The following is a 20,353-nucleotide window of genomic DNA, read 5'->3' as shown; positions in this document are numbered from 1 at the left end:
GGACGATGCTCTAACCCACTGAGCTACTGGGCCAGGGCTTGCCTTCTTTTCATTTCTGCTAGGAGGCCCAAGAAATTAGCTACCACTATTTTTGCTTGATTCTGTGAACTGTCGGATTGATACTTTACAGATTGATATGGTATCTGCTGAAGTTAGTATGATCTCAGGGTACTCTTTGTGTCAGATTAAAGCCATAGACCTGCGAAAGTTTCAGTCCTGCCACTAGAAGTATTCTTTACTTGACGCTGTCATTCAGTTGAATTGCCATGGGACATATTAGGTAGAAAGGAGCCACTTTTTTGCTTAGCTCTTTTGCCTTGCTTATTTTGCCTCTTATATTTGTTTTGCCTGTCTCTTTTGCGTCAGAACAGTTTCAAGAGGAAGAGTCTCTTTCATTTGCCTGAAATTGGCAGATTATCTGGGTCCACTTTACAGGAACTCGACAACCTAATTCTAGGAAGAGTGAAGTGCCATATATTTAGTTGATATGCAGTCAATATTTGTTGAATAAATAAATGAAGAGATAGGTCTGACACTTCTTAATTTTTGATTTGTGTGATGTGCCTGGAGCTACAGCAGGGTATATATAGTCCAAGTTTTGGGTCTCTGTTTCCACCTGCCCCCCCCATCCTCCACCCACTACTCTCTGTATATATTTTCCTATTTTGGACATTTTATATAAGATTATATAATATATGACCTTTTTGGACTTTTACTTAGCATAATGTTTTCAAGCTTCATTCATGTTGTAACATATATTAGTACTTTATTCTTTTTTATGGCTAATTAATACCCCATTTTATAACATACTTTATTTATTTGTTCTTCGGTTACTGGATATTGGGTTATTTATACCTTTGACTATTATGAATAATGCTTCCATGGACATTCATGTACAAGTTTTACTATGGATATATGTTTCATTTTTCTTATGTATATACCTAGTAGTGAAAATGGTGGGTTATATAGTACTTTATGTTTAACATTTTGAGGAACTTCTGATCTGTTTTCCAAAGTGGTTGTACCATTTTACATTTCTACCAGCAATGTATGAGGGCTCCAGTTTCTCTATTTCCTCACCATAGCCAAAGTTTTTGTTTTTATGTGGACTTCCTCCACATTTGACAGAAGTGGAGGGACATTTACACTATCATTTCTTAAAACCAGTTAAATCTTGAGAACTTATATTCTTGGTTTACAGGTTAACATACTGGTTCTCTCCATATTATTCTCTCATGATTTGCCCATTGTATTTCTAGACCCCCAATGCCAAGGAATTATAAACAACTGCAGTGGAAAAAAGGTTGAAAACTTTTGACACATGCATATATCCTTGTAACAAATGATCCCAGATAAGATAGAAACACATTTCTATTCTCTAAAAAGTTCCTTAGTGCCCTTTTCTAGAGGATGCTAAAATTTTTATAAATGAACCTGCTTTAGATGGTGGGGGTTTTTTAGCTGTAAAGGTAAAATATAGTTGTAGAAATTTTCGAAGAAATAGAAAAAGAGAAAGAACAGAATTAATCTATAATTCTACAACCCAAAAAAGACAAATACTGTTGACATCCAAATTAACTTTATTCAGTGGAGTCTTTAGGGTTTTCTATGTATAATATCATGTCTCCTGTGAATAATGACAGCTATACTTCCTCCTTTCCAGTTTGGATGCCTTTTATTTCTTCTTGTCTGATTGCCATGGCTAGTACTTCTAGTTCTATGTTGAATAAGAGTAGTGGAAGCAGACATCCTGTCTTGTTCCTGATCTTAAGGGAAATACTTTCAGTTTTTACTCATTGATTATCATGTTTGCTGTGGGTTTGTCATATATGCCATCACCATATTGAGGTATGATCCTTCTATTTCCACTTTGCTGAGAGTTCTTTTTACCATTAATGGGTGCTGGATTTTATCAAATACTTTTTCTGCATCTATTGATATGATCATGTGATTTTTATCTTTCATTTTTTTATGTGATGTATCACATTTATTAATTTGTGAATATTGTATCAACCTTGCATTCCTGGAATAAATCCCACTTGATCATGGTATATAATCTTTTTAATGTATTGCTGGGTCTGGTTAGCTAATAATTTTGTTGAGGATTTTGGCATCTATGTTCATCAGGGATATTGACCTATAAGTTTCTTTCTTTGTAGTGTCTTTATTTGGTTTGGAATTAGAATAATGCTGGTCATGTAAAATGAACTTAGGAGTCTTCCTTCCTCTTGAAATATTTGGAGGAGTTTGAGAAGGATACGAGTTAATTTTTCTTTGAATGTGTGGTAAAATTCACCTGTGAAGCCATCTGGTTCAGGACTTTTGTTTGCTGGGAGTTTTTTGATTACTGCTTCAATTTTATTAGTTGTAATTGATCTATTCAGGTTTTTTGATTCTCCCTGATTCAGTTTTGGAAGTTTGTATATTTCTAGAAATGTATCCATTTTGCCCAGTTTGTTCAGTTTGTTGGCATATGGTATTTTCTTGCAATCTCTGGTATTTCTGTGGAGTCAGTTGTTATTTCTCTTTTATTTCTAATTTTATTTATTTGTATCCTCTCTCTTTTTTTCTTGATGAGTCTGGTTAAAGATTAGTCAATCTTGTTTATCTTTGTAAAGAACCATCCTTTGGTTTCGTTGATTTTTTTTGTCTGTGTCATTTATTTCTGCTCTGATATTTATTTTTTAAATACAAATTTTAGGGAGATAATTATTATTATTTTTTTAAATATTTATTTATTTATTTTTAGAGAGGGAAGGGAGGGAGAAAGAGAGAGAGAGAGAAACATCAATGTGCGGTTGTTGGGGTCTGTGGCCTACAACCCAGACATGTGCCCTGGCTGGGAATTGAATCTGCGATGCTTTGGTTTGCAGCCTGCGCTCAATCCACTGAGCTACGCCAGCCAGGGCTGGAGATAATTATTTTTTAAAAATTTATTTTTATTGTATTTTTTCCATTACCATTTACCCCCATACCCTCTTCTACTTCTCCCCAGCCCCACAATCACTACACTGTTGTACATGCCCATGAGTTCTTTCTCTCTTTTTTCTTTGTCTTCTTTGCTAGATTCCTCTACCCCCCAGTCCTGATCTTTATTACTTCCTTCCTTCTACTTACTCTGGGCTTTGCTTGTTTTTGTTTTTCTAGTTCTTTTAGGTATAGGGTTAGATTGTTTACTTGAGATTTTTCTTGCTTCTTGAGGTATGACTGTAATGCTATGAACTTGTCTCTCAGGACTGCTTTCACTGTGTTCCATAGATTTTGGGTTGTTGTATGTTCATTTTCATTTGTTTCCAGGTAATTTTTTATTTCTCCCTTGATCTCATTCAGTGTTTAATAACATCCATGTTTAGCATCCATGTGTTTGAATGTTTTTCAGTTTTTTAAAATTTTTATTTTATTTTTGATTTTTAGAGAGAGGGGAAGGGAGGGAGAAAGGGAGAAAAACATCGATGCATGAGAGAAACATCTATTGTTGTCTTCCATATACTTTCCCGACTGGGCATTGAACCACTGACCTCTCAGTTCTCAGGATGACGCCCAACCAACTGAGCCACACTGGCCAGGGTAGTTTTTCAGTTTTTTTATTTTAGTTGATTTTTAGTTTTATACCATTGTGATTTGAGAAGATGCTTAGTATGATTTCAGTCTTCTTGAATGTATTAGGACGTACCTTGTCCTAACATGTGGTCTTCCACCAAGAAACTACAAGGTCTAATAAATAAATTCAGTAAAGTAGCAAGGTACAATATTCAGAAATCAGTGGCATTTTTGTATACCAACAATGAACTATCAGAAAGAGAAATTAAGAAAACGGTCCCATTTACTATTGCAGCAGCAACAACAACAACAACAACAACAACAACAACAACAAAAGGTATGTAGGAATAAATTTAACCAAGAAGGTGAAAGATCTGTATTCAGAAAACTATACGACATTGAAGAAAGAAATTGAGGAAGATAGAAATAAGTGGAAATGTATACCGTGTTCATGGATTGGAATTAAGATCATTAACAATGTTCATACTACCCAAAGCAATCTATAGATTTAACACAAGCCCTATTAAAATACCAATGGCATATTTCACAGGTGTAGAACAAATATTCCAAAAATTTATATGGAACCAAAGACAACCCTTAATAGTCTCAGCAATCTTGAGAAGGAAGCACAAAGTTGACAGTATCACATACCTGATATCAAACTGTACTTACAAGGTCACTGTAATCAAAATAGCCTGGTAGTGGCATAAGAACAGGCATGTAAATCAATGGAACAGAGTAGAAAGGCCAGAAATAAACCCATGCCTTTATGGTCAATGAATATTTGACAAAGAGGGCAAGAGCATACAATGGAGTAAAGACAGTTTCTTGAATAAATACAAATTTGGAGGAGATAATTCTTTTTTAAAAATTTATTTTTCTGGCGTAGCTCAGTGGATTGAGTGTGGGCTGAGAACCAAAGTGTCCCAGGTTCGATTCCCAGCCAGGGTACATGCCTGGGTTGCAGGCCATAACCCCCAGCAACCACACACTGATGTTTCTCTCTCTCTTTCTCTCTCTCTCTCTCTCCCTCCCTTCCCTCTCTAAAAATAAATAAATAAAAATCTTTAAAAAATTGTTTTCATTGCACTTATTCTATTACCATTTATCCTCCCATACCCTCTTCTACCTCTCCCCCCAAACCCCTTATCACCACTTACGTCACTGGGATGTGAATCCTGTTGAATGTTCCTGTGATCTAGGACAGCACTGTCCAATAGAATTTTTTATGACAATAGAAGAGTTCTGTATCTATCCTGTCCAAAATGGTATTGGGAAAATTGTACAGATACATGCAAAAAATGAAACCAGACCACGAACTTAAACTATACACAAGAAAGAACTCAAAATGGATTGAAGACTTAAATGTAGATACGAAACCATAAAAATCATAGAAGAAAACACAGGCAGTAAAGTCTCAGACATCTCTCATAGCAAAATTTATGCTGATCTATCTCTTAGGGCAAGGGAAGCAAGGGAAAAAACAAACCAATGGGACTACATGAAACTAAAAAGCTTTTGCACAGCAAAAGAAACCACCAACAAAATGAAAAGGGAACCCACTGTATGTGAGAACATATTTGCCAATGTTATATCTGATAAGGGGATAATTTCCAAAATATACAAATAACCTATATACTCAACACTGGGAAGACAAACAATCCAATGAATAAATGTACGAAGGCCCTGCCCAGGTAGCTCAGCTGGTTAGAGCAGCATACTCTCCGGTCCGGGCACATACATGAGTCAGCAAATGAATGCATGAGTAAGTGGAACAACCAGTCAATGGTTCTCTCTCTGTCTCTCAAATCAGTAAAAAAAAAAAATGAACAAAGGACCTGAATAGACACTTCTCCAAAGAAGACATACAGGTGGTCAGTAGGCATATGAGAAAATGCTCAATGTCATTAATCATCAGAGATGCAAATTAAAACCACAATGAAGGTATCACATCATACTGCCAGAATAACTATCATCAATAAATCAACAAACAAGTCCTGTCAGGCATGTGGAGAAAAGGGAACCCTTGTGCACTGTTGGTGGGAATGTAGTCTGGTACAGCTGCTGTGGAAAACAGTATGAAGTTTCCTCAAAAAATTAAAAATTAACTGCCTTTTGACCCAGTTATCCCACTTCTGGGAATAAATCCTAAGAATCCTGAAACACTAAGTCGAAAGAATATATGCACCCCTTTGTTTATTAACTTTAATTACCTTCTTTAAGGCCTTATATCCAAATACAGTCACATTGGGAGTTAGGGCTCACAACATGCGAGTTTTGGAAGGTTGTGATTTAGTGTATAACACATGCAGTGGTCTACTTTCTGTTCTCTCAGCACTGGACATTCTTTCCAAAGTTGCTTCCAATAAGATGATGGTCATGAACATATTTTTGTATAAAGGTTTTTTTTTCTTTTGCACTCTGGCTTACAGTTAAATTCTCTAGAGTGGTATAAGTGGGTCAAAGGATGTATTATTAAGACTATCAATAGAGATTGCCAAATTGCCTCCTAAAAAGGCTCTATACCAATTATACTTTCTCTAAGAATGTATGAGTGGCTGTTTTGCTGTACCTTTGTCAGCATTAAAGTCTATATTAATTTGATATACAAAAATAGAATCTTGTTTTAAGTGAATTTGAACATTGCAGAAAAATGTTGACATCATATTTTGCCTCTTGTGGGGGTGGGTGAATTCATTGCCGATTTTCTTTGTCCGTCTTTCTTATTAGGGGTATTATTATGTTTTCTTGATCAATTTGCATAAATAAATACATATATAAAACAGTAATCCTTTCATGTTATTTGCTGCAAGTGGAATTTCCCAAATTGTTTGGCTTTTAATTTTAGTCATCACAATTTTTTTCATCAAATGAGATTTTCAGTTTTAGGAAGTAAATTTCATTAGTATTTTGTGCTTTCATCTATGACTTTTTAAGCTTTCAAAACCCTCCCCCACTCAGACAAGAAAAAACATTTTTTTGTTAGGTTTATAGTGTTTAAGCATGTCTTCCATCTCACACTACTGACTGCTTATTCAGAAATACTGTCAAAAACATATGTTGTCGGGATGTGAATACAGTTGAATGTTCCTGTGATGTAGAACGGCACTGTCCAATAGAATTTTTTGTGGCGATAGAAAAGTTCTGTATCTGTGCTGTCCAGTATGGTAGCCCCTCGCCACATGTGGCTATTTGACGCGTGGTTGGTGCAACTGAAGAACTGAATTTTTATTTTAACTTTTAATGTAAATGAAAAAGTTAATGACAAATTAATTAAAAATAAATTTATTTAAATTTTAATTGAAATTAAAAACAAATTTAAATAGATCTACGACTTAGGATTGTTAATGTGATTTTGCTCTGTGTAACTGTGAATGGAGTGATCTAATTCTGGCCCATTCTTCTTCCAAGGAAAGATACTCAAGGGAATGGTGTCTGTAGTGCCTAATTGACTATTGATCTATATATGGTTATAGCCCCCTTTTCCTCCTGATAAGGGGAATCAGCACAAGCAGTGTGTGTATATATGTGTGTGTTGGGGGAGATATTTAGCTACTGGAAGGCTGCTGGTAGAGTTCTTTTCTTTTGCGTGTGCATGGATTCATAGTCAGTATCGTTAGTGGCCTTAGCAAAGCTACCTCGCTAAAGAAAGGGTATCTTTGGTGAGTTGCACCATATTTTCAGGCTTACCCCAGTTTTTACTTCTCTCTGTTACAGACGCTGCATTCAGGTAGTACATAAGCTACTCTGCTACCAGAAGAAGTGTAGAGTGCGCCTGCATTACACCTGGCGGGAACTCTGGTCAGGTAATTTTCTCCTTTTAATTCATCTTCTTTTCCTGTATCTTTTATGAGTGCTTAGGCCTGGGTATAACATGAGCTTTTTAAAAAACTTTTTAGTTTGTTTAGGATGCTTCTGTTTTCATGTATATATATATTTTTTGTCATTTTAGCCTTGTCTACTCCAGACCTGGGCATGTCACATATCTCTTCCATACTTTCTCTCATATTCCCTCTCCTCCCTCTATTTTTTGTCAGCTGTTAGAAACAATTGAATATTTCTTGAGTTCCAATGTATCTTATGAGTAAGAGAGAGGAGTCAGTACAAACTTGGATTCTTCCTCGATTCCATTTGGTAGCAGCATATGGACTGTCGGGAGGCTTCTGTGTGTTTCTTCAAGATGAGTAATCTCAGGAGGAATGTCATAGGGAGAGGGGGTGGAGAGGGGGCGGAGAGATGGGGGAATCCTGTTCTTTGTGTTACATCTGGCATTATTACTGTTTACAGACACTGTCAATTGTACCACTCCCCCTGTGCCAGAGACAAAAACAGCAAATTACAGTGTTTACTTTTGTCTTTGTATCCTTTGGTAGCCCAGTAAAGTCACTGCTGTCCCTGCAGGCGGGAAGTGGCTCTTCTCTAAGGGTACAATTAATGCTGGCTTGCCACCCCTTTCTTTGGTGCAGTTTAATTGGAGCTTACAGGAAAGCAGAGGAGAGACATGTTCCCCGAGGCATTCACTTGCTGATAGGTCCTGTGGCTTTCATGGCCTGATGGTACAATAAAGTCTTCTCCAGATAATTATAGTGATGAATGGTCACCCCTTGTGTGGGAGAGCTTCTCTGTGTTCTCAGAAGAGGGGGGTGTCAGAGGCTTTTAAATAAAAGGGCCAGTAACCCCGCCCCCTTCCTTGGAATTTTTCTCACTTGTTGTGACATGTAGTTTCCTTCCAACCCAATTTGGCTTTCTAAATTTAGTCCTCCATAATGGGAAGTAGAGATCTTTAATTAATGGATTAGCAAGATCTTTGCAGTTACTGCCTAGAGGGTGAAGGGGGAATAGGAGAAGAATAACACTAAGTGACAATAGTGGCATTTTCGTATTTTATAAAAGAGATTGTGTGAGAGTTTCAGACTGAGGAAATGTCAGAAGAGCTAAAGAGAGATCAAGAGTTGGAAATGGCTGAAGTTAGAATTTCTTTGGTAGGAACAAATTTTTTAAAGTTTTTTTAAATTTTATTCTCATTCGGGGGATGGGGAAAGGGGAAGGATGGAGGGGGGTGGAGAGAGACAGAGAGACAGAGACAGAGAGACAGAGACAGAGAGAAGGAAAGAAAGAAAGAAAAACATCGATTGGTTGCCTCCTGCATGCACTCTGACTGGGGATCGAACCAGCAACCTAGGCATGTGCCTTGACTGGTATGCAAACTAGCAGCCTTTCAGTTATGGAACGGCACTCCAACCAACTAAAAACCACACCAGCCAGAGTGGAACAATTCTTTTTAGTATAAAGGATTGCTGTGGTTGCCTATATATAGTTAGTTATGTGATTGTTAGGCTCTAAAAATATAAGATTAGAGAGAAACACAAAAATGGTGCCAATCTGTGGATGCTGGTACAGTTGTAGGACTTACAAGTACAAATGGTTCATGTATATAGCTGGAACGAAGTTCCACATTGCAGCACTGAAGAGTTGGTGGTAATAGTTGTTTCTGCTTGCTTTTGATTCCCTTCTGGTTTTATTTTCTTTTATTCTATTTTCTTTCTTTTCCATCCTAGCTCTCCCACCTCTGGCTTCTGGGATTTCTCTGGCTTCTCTCTCATCCTCATCATCTGTTGTTCTCTTCCTCGTTGCTGTATTCCATTGCCTTTCTACATTACCTTCTGCTGTTCACTCTGGCTGCCTCCCTGGGGCCTTGGGCTTCTCATTGCCTTCCTACCTCTGCCTTGTATCCTGTCCTTTGTGCTATTGTTGTCATACATTTTACTTTTGCATAGGTTGTAAACCCCACAATGCATCACTATCGTTTTGTTTAAAGAGGCAATTATCTTTTAAAGAAATTTAAAAATGTCTTTTATATTTCTTTTCTGACTCTTAACATTTGCCCATTCTGGCTAGGAAATTATGGGGCAGGAGACCATTCTGTGTTGGCCAGTTGACTCTATGTCTTTGAGTACTTTCTGTGATGTCAGCTCTGTACAGCAGTTATGTGCTATCTCAGAACTGATTGATTGACATTCTAAGGCCCTTGGGAGGTTGACGGGAGGTATATATGAGTGTTATTAGTGAGAGCCTGGATGACTGCTTGCTTCTAAGGGGTAGGCGTTAGTGCTAGAGCTCTCTGCCAGCTGAGGTTAGCTCCTTTTCCTATATAGGCTGGATGAGCCCTTTTGGAACCCTGGCTCCATGTGTTTGTACATTGCATATACAGTGAGATACAGAGCAGGTGTTAAGGAAAGCTTCAAAATACTACACTACATGTGATGTATCAGCCCATAATAATGTGTAGTATTGCAATCAGTGAATATAAATGTGGCTCTGGTGGATCCACCCACTCATTGGCTGGTGCCACCCCTCATGATGGTATGCCCATGTTTTCACTCTTTCTTTGCCTTCTAGACTTAGGGATTCGAGGGAGGTATGTGAAACTCATAATGGCAGATATGCTTACATGTGCAGATGCTTGCCCATACATGTACTACAAACCTTAATAGAATTTTATTTATAAATGAGACTGATAAGGCATATGTGTTATTAGATTGGACAAACAGAAGTCCTTGGGTGTCTAGGAAGCAGTCGGCTAGGGTCCAGAAGCCTTTGTTCTTGGGATGTGTGTGTTTAGAATCACTGCACTTTGGGTAGTGATTTTTACTTGTATTTCTATGCTGTTGACTACAGTAACTTTTTGTTATGGGGGAGGTAGCCAAAGGTCCCTATGTAAATTCTTTTTTTTTTTTTTAAATCCTCATTTGAGGTCATCTTTTCATTGTCTTTAGAGAGAGAGGAAGGGAGAGAGAGAAACATCAATGCAAGAGATAAGCATTGATTGGCTGTCTCCCATTCACCCCTGGACCAGGGATCACACTCACCTGGATCGGGGATCAAACCTGCAATGCAGGCATGCGCCCTGACTGGGAATTGAGCCTGCAACTCTTTGGCTGTGGGATGACGCTCCAATCAATAGAGCCATACCAGCCAGGGCCCTATGTAAATTCTTATATGGAATTCACAGGCTTTTTCTAATGGACAAGGAGAATCCAGCTGTGTTAATTGGGGATTTAATTCTGCCTGATATGTTGGTTTTATGCAAGCCCTGACCTACTCCCTGCTGCCACCGTCTATTTATATGACGCCTGTCACCATGGTATCTGAATGTGTGGGGAAATATATTTAGGCTAACTGCAGCTAGAATATGGAAAGGACTCTCTTGGTGCCCTCTTTTCAGCAATTGCTGTTTTTCACTAAATTGTGGCAAGTTCAGAAGCTCTTCTCTGACCTCTAGGCTCCTCAGGTCTCCTATTTTGAGTAGAGCAAAAGGTTAGGTCTTAAAACTCTCCTCTCATACAGATAGAAAAATGGGTTTTAGGATAAGATTCTAGTAAAATAGCTTTTTTACCTTTGAGAGTATAACGAAAGGTGTGATTTTTGTGTCCAGAAAAATGTCTATTTGCACATTCATATTATAATTTCAGAGGTAATTTCATGTAATTTCAGGAAGTTCATGGACCCTCTGAGAGCCCCTTCATGATTCCATGTTAAGAATTCCTATCTTAATTTTAGGTTCCATGGACTCCCAATTAATTTTATTCACAGAACATCTGTGAAACAATTTAGTATTTTGTTAAATATTTTTTAAAGATTTTATTTATTTATTTTTAGAGAGAGGAGAAGGGAGGGAGAAAGAGAGGGAGAGAAACATCAGTGTGTGTTTGCTTCTCACATGCCCCCATGGGGAACCTGGCCCACAATCCAGGCATGTGCCCTGACTAGGAATCGAACCAGTGAGCCTTTGGTTCACAGGCTAGCACTTAATACATTGAACCACACCAGCCAGGGCTTGTTAAATATTTTTTCCTGTACTTACTGATCGCACTGCATTCTTCCTGGGAACTTTAGCTTAGCAGTCTCCTCTCTTGGTCACTATGCTTTATTTCCTGTGTCTTCCTATGGCACATGAGCTTCTGTTTCAGCCTGTCACATTGTTTTGCTATGTTTGCACATGCCCGTACTATGTTTTATTTAAATATATATCCTCTCAGAAAAGTTCCCAGAGGGTAGGGTTTGTGTTTTAATTGTTGTTTCATCCCCAGTATACCACTTGGTTTATGATAGGGGCTCAGAGAACATTTGAAAGAGTAAATAAATAGATATGTAGAATTTCCATTAGTGATGAATCAACATTCTCCTAAAGCAGCACAACTTGTGTTTGGACCTCAAAACAATAACACCAGCCATAATAACATAACCCAGTAGGATGTCTGTTGTCAAGTTTCTGTTGAGCTAACTTCATCACCTTTTAAAAAATTATTGATATTAGGAGAAAGAGGAAGGGTGGGGGGCGGGGGAGAGAGAGAGAGGGAGAGGGAGAGAAAGAAACATTGATTTGTTGATGCATTTCACTGGTTGATTCTCATATGTGCCCTGACCAGGGATCAAACCCACAATCTTGGCATATTGGGACACTGCTCTAACCAACTGAGCCACCTAGACAGGTGACTTCATCACCTTTTAATTTGAGTTATTGATGTGAAAGGGAGTGGTGGGTAATTTCTCTCTCTCTCTTGTCTCTTTCTTCCTTATCTACAGATACATGGATTGCATTTAACCAAGTAAAAATGGAAACTGATGGTTTCCAAGCCATTAATCAAAGAATGAGTAGAATGTTTAGAGAGAAGCATATAGTTGTTGGAGAGGGAAGTCCCTGAACAGAGCTTCATGGAGTCGGCCTATTTTACTTCCACTTCAGGCAGAAGGGGCATTGGGGAGGCAGCCTGCATTTAAATAATGTAGCTTTCCATAGTCTAAAAACGTGGGTCAATATAAAGGCAGATATATACTGGTGTTTTATATTTGACATTTATTTACGGATTACAGTCCTTTTTACCCTCTCACTCTGCTACATCCCTGTATGATAAGTCATTATTTTTATCACCATTTGTTGGGGAAAGGAGTGGAGGCCCAGAAGGGTAAATGACTTGCTAAGGATCCTGGAACCAGACACTAAACAGAGTCATGATTAGAACTTAGAGTTCCTGACTCCTTTGCTCAGACGCAGATCACTAGGCAACATTTGCCTCCCTGCAGGAAGAAAGGCCCCTAAAGCCCCAAAACAATCTGTTCAGCTCCACTGTGCTAAAGAGCATCCGAAACATTCACAGCTTTGTGAGAAAGAGAGAAATTGCACATTGCCTGACCTTTCAGATACCTGCTGGGAAAATGGAAAACCCAGAGAGTGCCACAGCTTTTTGGATCCAGCTAGCTCCCCCATCATTGGCAGAAGCCTGTGACTGACTTCATGGTTCAGGTACACCGTGAGACTAGAAATTGAGAGCCTTTCTTTGGAAGCTTGTTGTAGTATAGGTATTGTCATATGGGACTGAAAATTTTCAAGAGAAAGAATGATCTGAGCCATGGATTTATCCGGCAGTTCCTGAATAGGTATAGCTTTGACTGTTTGGTAGTCCCTCCTGATCCTCCTGATTTTGGGAAACTATCCTTTGAACTTTGAAATGTCTGCTTTTTTTAGTTTAGCTTCTTTCTTAAACTTTATATCGATTTAATTATAGACTCACAGGAAGTTGCAAAAATAGTACAGAGAATTTTTGTGTCCTTTACCCAGCTTCCTCCAGTAGTGACATCTTATATAACTACGTTATTGTTTCTTTCAGTTTTGGAGAGGGTGTCCAGTTGGGAAACAACACAGCAGTAAACAACCAGAGTAGATGGAAAGAGAAATTTTGCCAGCTACTATTGCTGTTTGTTTTTTAAATTGCTTTTTAAAATTGTTCTTCCTCTTTCCCCCCAATTTTCTCTGATTTAGGGGAATACGTTACAAGACGTATGCTAGGCTTGACGTACCTAATTAAGACTGCTCTAGTTTGCAAGTGCAGAGATGGGGGCTTTTATCTTCTGTGGATAATCAGTTTTTCTCAAAGTTAAAGTATTCTAATATAGGTCATGAGAACGTATTTCTCTGCTTCCATAATTTTGTTATGAAAAATTCTGTACAGCAGTATAGAAAGCCCAGGACTGGAAAAGAATGCCGGGAAGCTATTTTTTTTCCTTCAATTCGCCACATTTGGCTAAATCCAGAATTTACACTATTTTGAATCTTTTTCGCATCTCAGAAACTTGGCAGAAGCAAAAGATAAGAATTTCTAACAGGTTTAGCCTGTTAGATGGAGAAAAAGATTCCCACCTAAAAACCCCTAAGAGTGAGCAATCTCTGTTCTTTTCTCTGCACATGAAGTCATCTCCTATCCGGAGGCCCGTTAGCATCTCATCAACTTAGAGAGACAGAGGGAGGAGTGGCTGTGCTTTTGTTGCTGTGCCTGTCCTAGTTCTAAAGGAGCCTACCATTTAGTTTCATTGGTATCTTCATTCTCTGGATCTGGGTGAGCAGGACAGGTCTGTTACTGTTTTCATTCATTTTGACAGAAAGTAAAGTTTTTGGATCTATATCAGATACATGGCCTCATTGACTGTTAGATATTTTAAAGAGAGATTTTGGCTATTTCTTAATTGGGCAATGTTGGAAAAAATAAGCAGGTGGTATAGGGTTCTAGAAGAAGGCAGTGGCCTTTGAGCATGCTTATTTAGAGGCAGCTACACAGGAATGAGGTGTATGGGATCCTGCATTTCCCAGAGTCTAAGTTCCATGTGGGAACTTTCACATAAAAGCTCATTTTCATGATGAAGAAGAGGGTGGGTAGTAACTGTGAGGATTGCAGCGTTCCGAGTAAATGGGGAATTGGAGGTAGTTGAGACCCGGGTTTTCCCTTTTAGCAGATGCACTTCAACAAGGAAAATGGTAAGACAGAACCTAACTTCCATTTAAAAAAAGGGCTTTCTTTTTCTTCCAGTTCATCTAGAGGTGTGTGAAGCCCTTAGACAGTTCAGCCTATGGATGTACTGACCTTTCTTTTTATTGTGGTATAAAATACACAGAACATAAAATCTACTATTTTAGCCATTTGTTAAGTATACAATTAAGTGGCACTAAATATATTCATATTGTCGTGCAGTCATCAACATCATCTTTTCCCATAACTCTTTTCATCTTGTAAAACTAAAACTCTGTACCCATTAAACAGTAACGCTCCAGTCCCTCCTTCCCTCAGCCCCTGGCAACCACCAGAGTCTGCTTTCTAAGTATGCCGTATAAGTGGAACCATACAGTATTTGTCTTTCTTGTGAGGCTTATTTCCCATAACATAATGTCCTTAAAGTTTCGAGAAATCAGATCCTGCCCCTTTCTCAGAGTTTGCTGGTTTTGTTATTGTTTTTCTTTTCAACTTTTAAAAATATTTTATTTATTTATTTTTAGAGAAGGGAAAAAAAGTGAGAAGGAGAGGGAGAGAAATATGGATGTGTGAGAGATACATCAGTCTGTTGCCTCTCGTATGCACCCCGGCTGGAAATAGAACTGGCGACTTTTCGCTTTGTGGAATGACGCTCAGCCAACTGAGCCATGCCAGTCAGGGCTTGTTACTCTGATTTTGTTTTTGCTTTTGTTTTTTTTACAGATTTTATTTATTTATTTTTAGAGAGAGGGGAAGGGAGGGAGAAAGAGGGGGAGAAACATTAATGTGTGGTTGCCTCTTGTGCACTCCCCACCCAGGACCTGGCCTGCAACCCAGGCATGTGCCCCTATGGGAAATTGAAATCTAATCGAGACCCCTGGTTTGCAGGCCAGCACTCAATTCACTGAGCCACAACAGCCAGGGCTGTTTCTCTTTTTGTTGTTTTTGATTGTTGTAGGCTGTTTGTGCTGAGGATCAGCTGGAGCTGTAAACTTAATGTCTTCTTGGGTCTCTTCTGAGCCTTTTCTTGGGCATGCACTGTCACTTTCTGACTTTCCTTGTATGTGCAGTTGTTTTTGAATGTCCTAGTCTTTAATGTCTGGTTTTCTAAAGGGGGAAAGTGAAAAATGAAGGTCGAGGGTGGGGGGAAAGGAGTACTTGCCCTTTAAGTCTCCTTAAGTCACTTATCTGGAGGGGGAGGTGCTCGCAACAATGGAGGAGGTGCAACAACAGTGGCTGCCCACCTCTTTGCACTCCTCAGATGAGAAGCAGCAGTTAGCACCAGAACACATATCTTCAATATTAGGAGGACAGGGTCGTTTTTTGCCCACCCTAGCTTCCACAAGCTGTGTGCAAGCTGCTCCAGAAACAAGTACACAGGTTTTGCCACATGGCTGAGGGTAGGGGATGGGTAGCTGTACTGTGCCAAGAACTGAAATCAATTGAAATTAACCAGAATATACTATCCAAGTCTTTTGGAAGCTGCAAATCTTCATCGGAGTCCAGAGTTCCAGAACAGTGAATCAGACAGATTCTGCCAGAGCAATTATGGTCTAGGTGGGGAGAATCCTAATGCTTCCTACTTTTCTATCTTCCCAGAATCCTCCCGCTGGATGGATTCTTTTGTGCAGTCTTCACCTGGAAAGGTTCATAGCTGTCAAACAAAGCCATTTCATTCTCTTGTTTGATTCATTGGCCTGTTTTAGTGAGGTGTTTGGATTTGCAGCCAGACAGCTGCCTATATTCTGAGAAGCCACCTAATGTATTTTTAAATTATTCTACTGATAGGTGCTGGCATCTTAGTCCTTCCTGTGCCACTTTGCTGATTGACAGTGAACCTACTGATTGCTGGCAATGTCCCTGAGTAGTTGGCGATTTTATCCAGAGATGCTAGAATTGGCTAGAGTTTATATGCCTCTGGGGTTTTAAGAGGCATTGGCTTGTTACACTAGTGCTATTTCTAGTCTGTCCTTTGAGTTCCTCTACTTTTCTCCTAAGCAAGTGAGATGTTAATATTTCTCTCCTCTCAATCACTATGAAATTATTTATCCATTTTCCCTAATGAGTGGGTTTTGATTTGGGATCTGTGGCATCTCATCCTAGCTCCCTGCCAGGCCACAAAATAGGGCCTGGCAGAGTCTTGTCTTTGCTTTGTAGCTCTTTCTCTTCATAGCGTGTAAAAGCTGTTCAAACAGGCATCTCTCTCTGGCCTGATTCTTCTGAGACATTTATTTGTGCTCTGCTGGAGGTTCTCTGTCTCCTTCCTGTTTTTAATCTTATTTAAATGTCATTCACTTGGGTTTGTAATTAAACCTCCCCACTGCTTCTCTGAGGCAGGCATCTGAGGTACCACTTAATTGTGAATTTCCATGGTTGGCTTGTTCCTCCGTGCACCTGGTTTACCTCAATGTGGGGGACAGGTTTTAGTCCTGGGTAAGTTCCCATATTCATTATTCATTCTACTCTCCTACATGGCAACACAATTTGCTGTAGCCTTCTTTCTCTCCCCTTGAATTCAAAACAAGATCGAAAAAAATCTGGGAAAGTCTTTATTATGTGGGGGTATGTAAATACTAGGAGCACTTCAGCGAACAAGGCTCCTTGTGGGGTGAGGATCCTGTGTAAGGTGGCAGGATTCTCAGATGACGTTACTGAGTTCTTCTCATTTGAAAAATAGATTGGTTGTCTCTTGTCTCTGGGAATTCCCTTGGGACTCCAGGGACCATCAAGGTATCTGTTCCTGGCTCAGCTTCCCAGAACCTGTACACTGTCCTTTATTTCACCTGTGTCCGCCTACACTCAAGGCAGTAGTGTTGTACACTACTACCATACTTTATGCACAGGGCTCCCTAAGGAAAGGAGCTTGGTCCAAAGCTAAGTTGCCTCTAGTACAGAGTCAAAAAGAGGCAGCAATTGCTGTCAATTTGTAGTTCTTGAAAAAAGAGCCCAGCAACTAAGTTTTCAAAGTGCCTGGTGGAAAAGACCTTCCAATGAAGAAACTGTGTGTGGAGCACCTTCTGCCCTATAAGTTAAACGTATTGAATGTGTAATGTAGTACCTCAAATATTGCACTGACATAACTTCTTTATTTTTCATTCAGGTTAGGAGAATTTGGAGCCAGGTATCTGGAGCCTCATGTAATAGAGATAGCAAAGATTAGGAGTCAAACCCAGGTCCCCAGTGGTTTTTTAGAATATTGTTAATGCGTCACTGTACTGGGGGCTTTGTGAACTTGGATGATTACTCTGAAGACTGCCATAGGGTTGTCTTGAAGGCTGCTCAGGGTTCATTTTGAATTTGCATCCCTGCCCAAGAGTTCACCGTCGTCTGTTAAATGAGTATACTCGGCTCCTTTCCTTGTTCCATGGAAGAGGAGACACCTTTATATGTTTGGCCCCATACTTAGAACTCTTTACCATGATGTAAATGTCAGCTGATAATCAGTGACACTGAAGTTATAGAAAGTTCGGATGGAGCATTTGCGGAGATCATGGTAGTGTTTGTGGAAAGGAAAACATTGATCTCTCTTTTTTTAACATAAAATTTTTATGTGTACAGTTCAGTAGCACTAAGTAACCCCCATTGATGTGCAACCATCTCCACCTTCCATTTCCAAAATTTTTCCATCTTCCCAACCTGAAAGTGTTAGTTTAGCTCCAACTGGCTATGTGGCTTTGAGTAACTTACAAAACCTTCCTGAATTTCAATTTGGTCACCTGTAAATTGAGACCATTAATACCTACTTCATTGGATAGTTAAGATGATTCAGTGAGAATAATGTACTTTAAGTGCTTTACATGATGCCTAGCACCTAGCAGGCACCTAAAAAATGTTACCTCACTTGCTATTTGTGATCATTGTGTTTCTCCCTTAGAAAAGAGATGAATGCAATTTGGGGGAGGTGATTTCTATAGTTAAGTGTCTCAAGGTATGGGGTAGAGGGCAGTAGTAAAGAGGAGGGCTTGCAATACTTAGTGAGTTTCTGGCACAAGTATTAACTTGCAGTTTTTGTCACTCAGCAGGGAGATATGATGCATTCCTCTATTTGATATGTCTGTCTGGCCTTAGTGTTTTGGGGCAGCTTGGTCCTAGGGCTGTGGAGGATGAAGGCCAATAAGAATTGTCTACTAAGGCCTAGAAAGTCTTGCTCACCAAGCTAGTCCTCATCCAGAAAGATACTCTCTGTAATAGGCTGTGCCATTGTGGTTTGTGGGGATGAGCAGTCATAGTTCACCTAATGGACAAACCTGTTTACGCAGTACTGAGTTTCCGTAGCATAGGCTATTCTTTGGAAATAACTTAGACTACGGGTCAAGTCTTTGGTGAGGAGGAGTTTGTGTTAGCCTCTTCTCCCCTGCTTCCTTTTTAAAATTATCATGTAAAAATTTGAAACAGTAAATCAAAGGCTTAAATTAGAAAGAAAAAAAGTACATCTTGCTCCATTCTCTTTATAATGACTACATGTATTGTACTTAATACCAAACTCTTAGAAGCATATGACTAATTAACAGTACTATGTTTATACAACCAATTCCTTATCTATTATAGTTATCTTAACTCTTTCCTCTATGTACTGCTACTTCTGTGACTGTCTTTGGAACAGTTTGGTTGGTAATGTGCCCAGATGGCACAAAGGAGACAAGTAGATCAAGGGCAGTTTTCTAAAAATGTGTTTGTGTGGAGAGTGGTGAACCAGGAGCCAGCCAGCTCTGTTCTACTTGTGTGTTGGCACTGAGATCCTTAGTGCCAGTTCTCTACTACCCTTGAACCTGCCCCTGACATGAGGCTTTTCTCTTTTCTGGCCTGTAGTTAAACCCTATGCAGAGCTCTATAACATAGTAACTGTCAGTAAGCCTGGCTATTAATTGTTTATTCCCACTTCTTTGTTTCAGTTCAGATTTTGCATAAAGAAAGGGGTATCTTGGCTCTCCGTAAAGTCCAGATCAATCACATCCCATGTGCAGGATATAATTTTGAAGGCAGTAACACTGAGCGAGGGAAATAAGAAGTTTTAGTTGACAGTTATATGCTATTTTCTTTTTATGTTTACCAGTTTATTGTAAGTAATATTATAAAGGATACAGAGGAACAGCCAGATGAAGAGGTACGTAAGGTGAGGTCTTGAAGTGTTGAGATCTCAGGAGCTTCAGTTTCCAAGGAGTTGGGGTGCATTACCCTCCTTGTATGTGGATGTGTTCACCAACCCAGAAGCTCTCTGAACCCTGTTTTGTTTTAATGGAGGCCTTATTACATAGGTATAATTGGTTAAATCATTTACCATCAGTGATTGAACTTGATCTCCAGTGCTTCTCCTCTGCCTGGGAGGCAGACGGAGCTGAAAGGTTTTTTTTTTTTTTTTTACATTTTTCAAAATATGTTTTATTGCTTATGCTGTTACAGTTGTTCCATTTTTTTCTCCCTTTTATCCCCCTCTGCCCTGTACCCCCCTTCCCTCTAGCATTAGCTCCCACCTTAGTTCATGTCCTTAGGTTGTACGTTAAGTTCTTTGGTTTCACCATTTCCTATACTGTTCTTAACTTCCCTCTGTCTATTTTGTACCTACCAATTATGTTTCTTACTCCCTGAACCTTCTCCCGCATTCTCCCTCTCCCTCCCCCCCTCAAGAACCCTCCATGTGATCCCCATTTCTGTGATTCTGTTCCTGTTTTAGTTTGCTTTGTTTTACTTTTTGTTTTAGATTTAGTTGTTGATAGTTATGAGTTTGTTGTCATTTTACTGTTCATAGTTTTGATCTTCTTTTTCTTAGATTAAGTCCTTTTAACATTTCATATAAGGGCTTGGTGATGATGAACTCCTTTAACTTTACAGTGTCTGGGAAGCACTTTATCTGCCCTTCCATTCTAAATGATAGCTTTGCTGGGTAGAGCAATCTTGGATGTAGGTCCTTGCTTTTCATGACTTCGAATACTTCTTTATAGCCCCTTCTTGCTTGTAAGATTTCTTTTGAGAAATCAACTGATAGCCTTATGGGAACTCCTTTGTAAGTAACT

General features: G+C 39.1%; 1 protein-coding gene across 2 annotated transcripts in view; it reads left to right on the top strand.

The window, feature by feature from the left end:
- The window catches only part of ARMH3 (armadillo like helical domain containing 3), a 186,528-nt gene that overhangs the window by 58,940 nt on the left and 107,235 nt on the right, over positions 1-20,353 (top strand). For both annotated transcript variants that reach the window (XR_004903474.1, XM_028511632.1), the window contains exon 20: positions 7,258-7,346. Coding sequence is in view for 1 of the 2 variants with exons in the window: in XM_028511632.1 (XP_028367433.1) it covers positions 7,258-7,346 (89 nt within the window). In the remaining variant the exon portion in view is untranslated. The remainder of the gene's footprint in view (positions 1-7,257; positions 7,347-20,353) is intronic.

The sequence above is a fragment of the Phyllostomus discolor genome, chromosome 5 (assembly GCF_004126475.2).
Source record: "Phyllostomus discolor isolate MPI-MPIP mPhyDis1 chromosome 5, mPhyDis1.pri.v3, whole genome shotgun sequence".
In the NCBI taxonomy this organism is placed as follows: domain Eukaryota; kingdom Metazoa; phylum Chordata; class Mammalia; order Chiroptera; family Phyllostomidae; genus Phyllostomus; species Phyllostomus discolor.
This window is presented reverse-complemented; position numbering and strand designations above follow the sequence as displayed.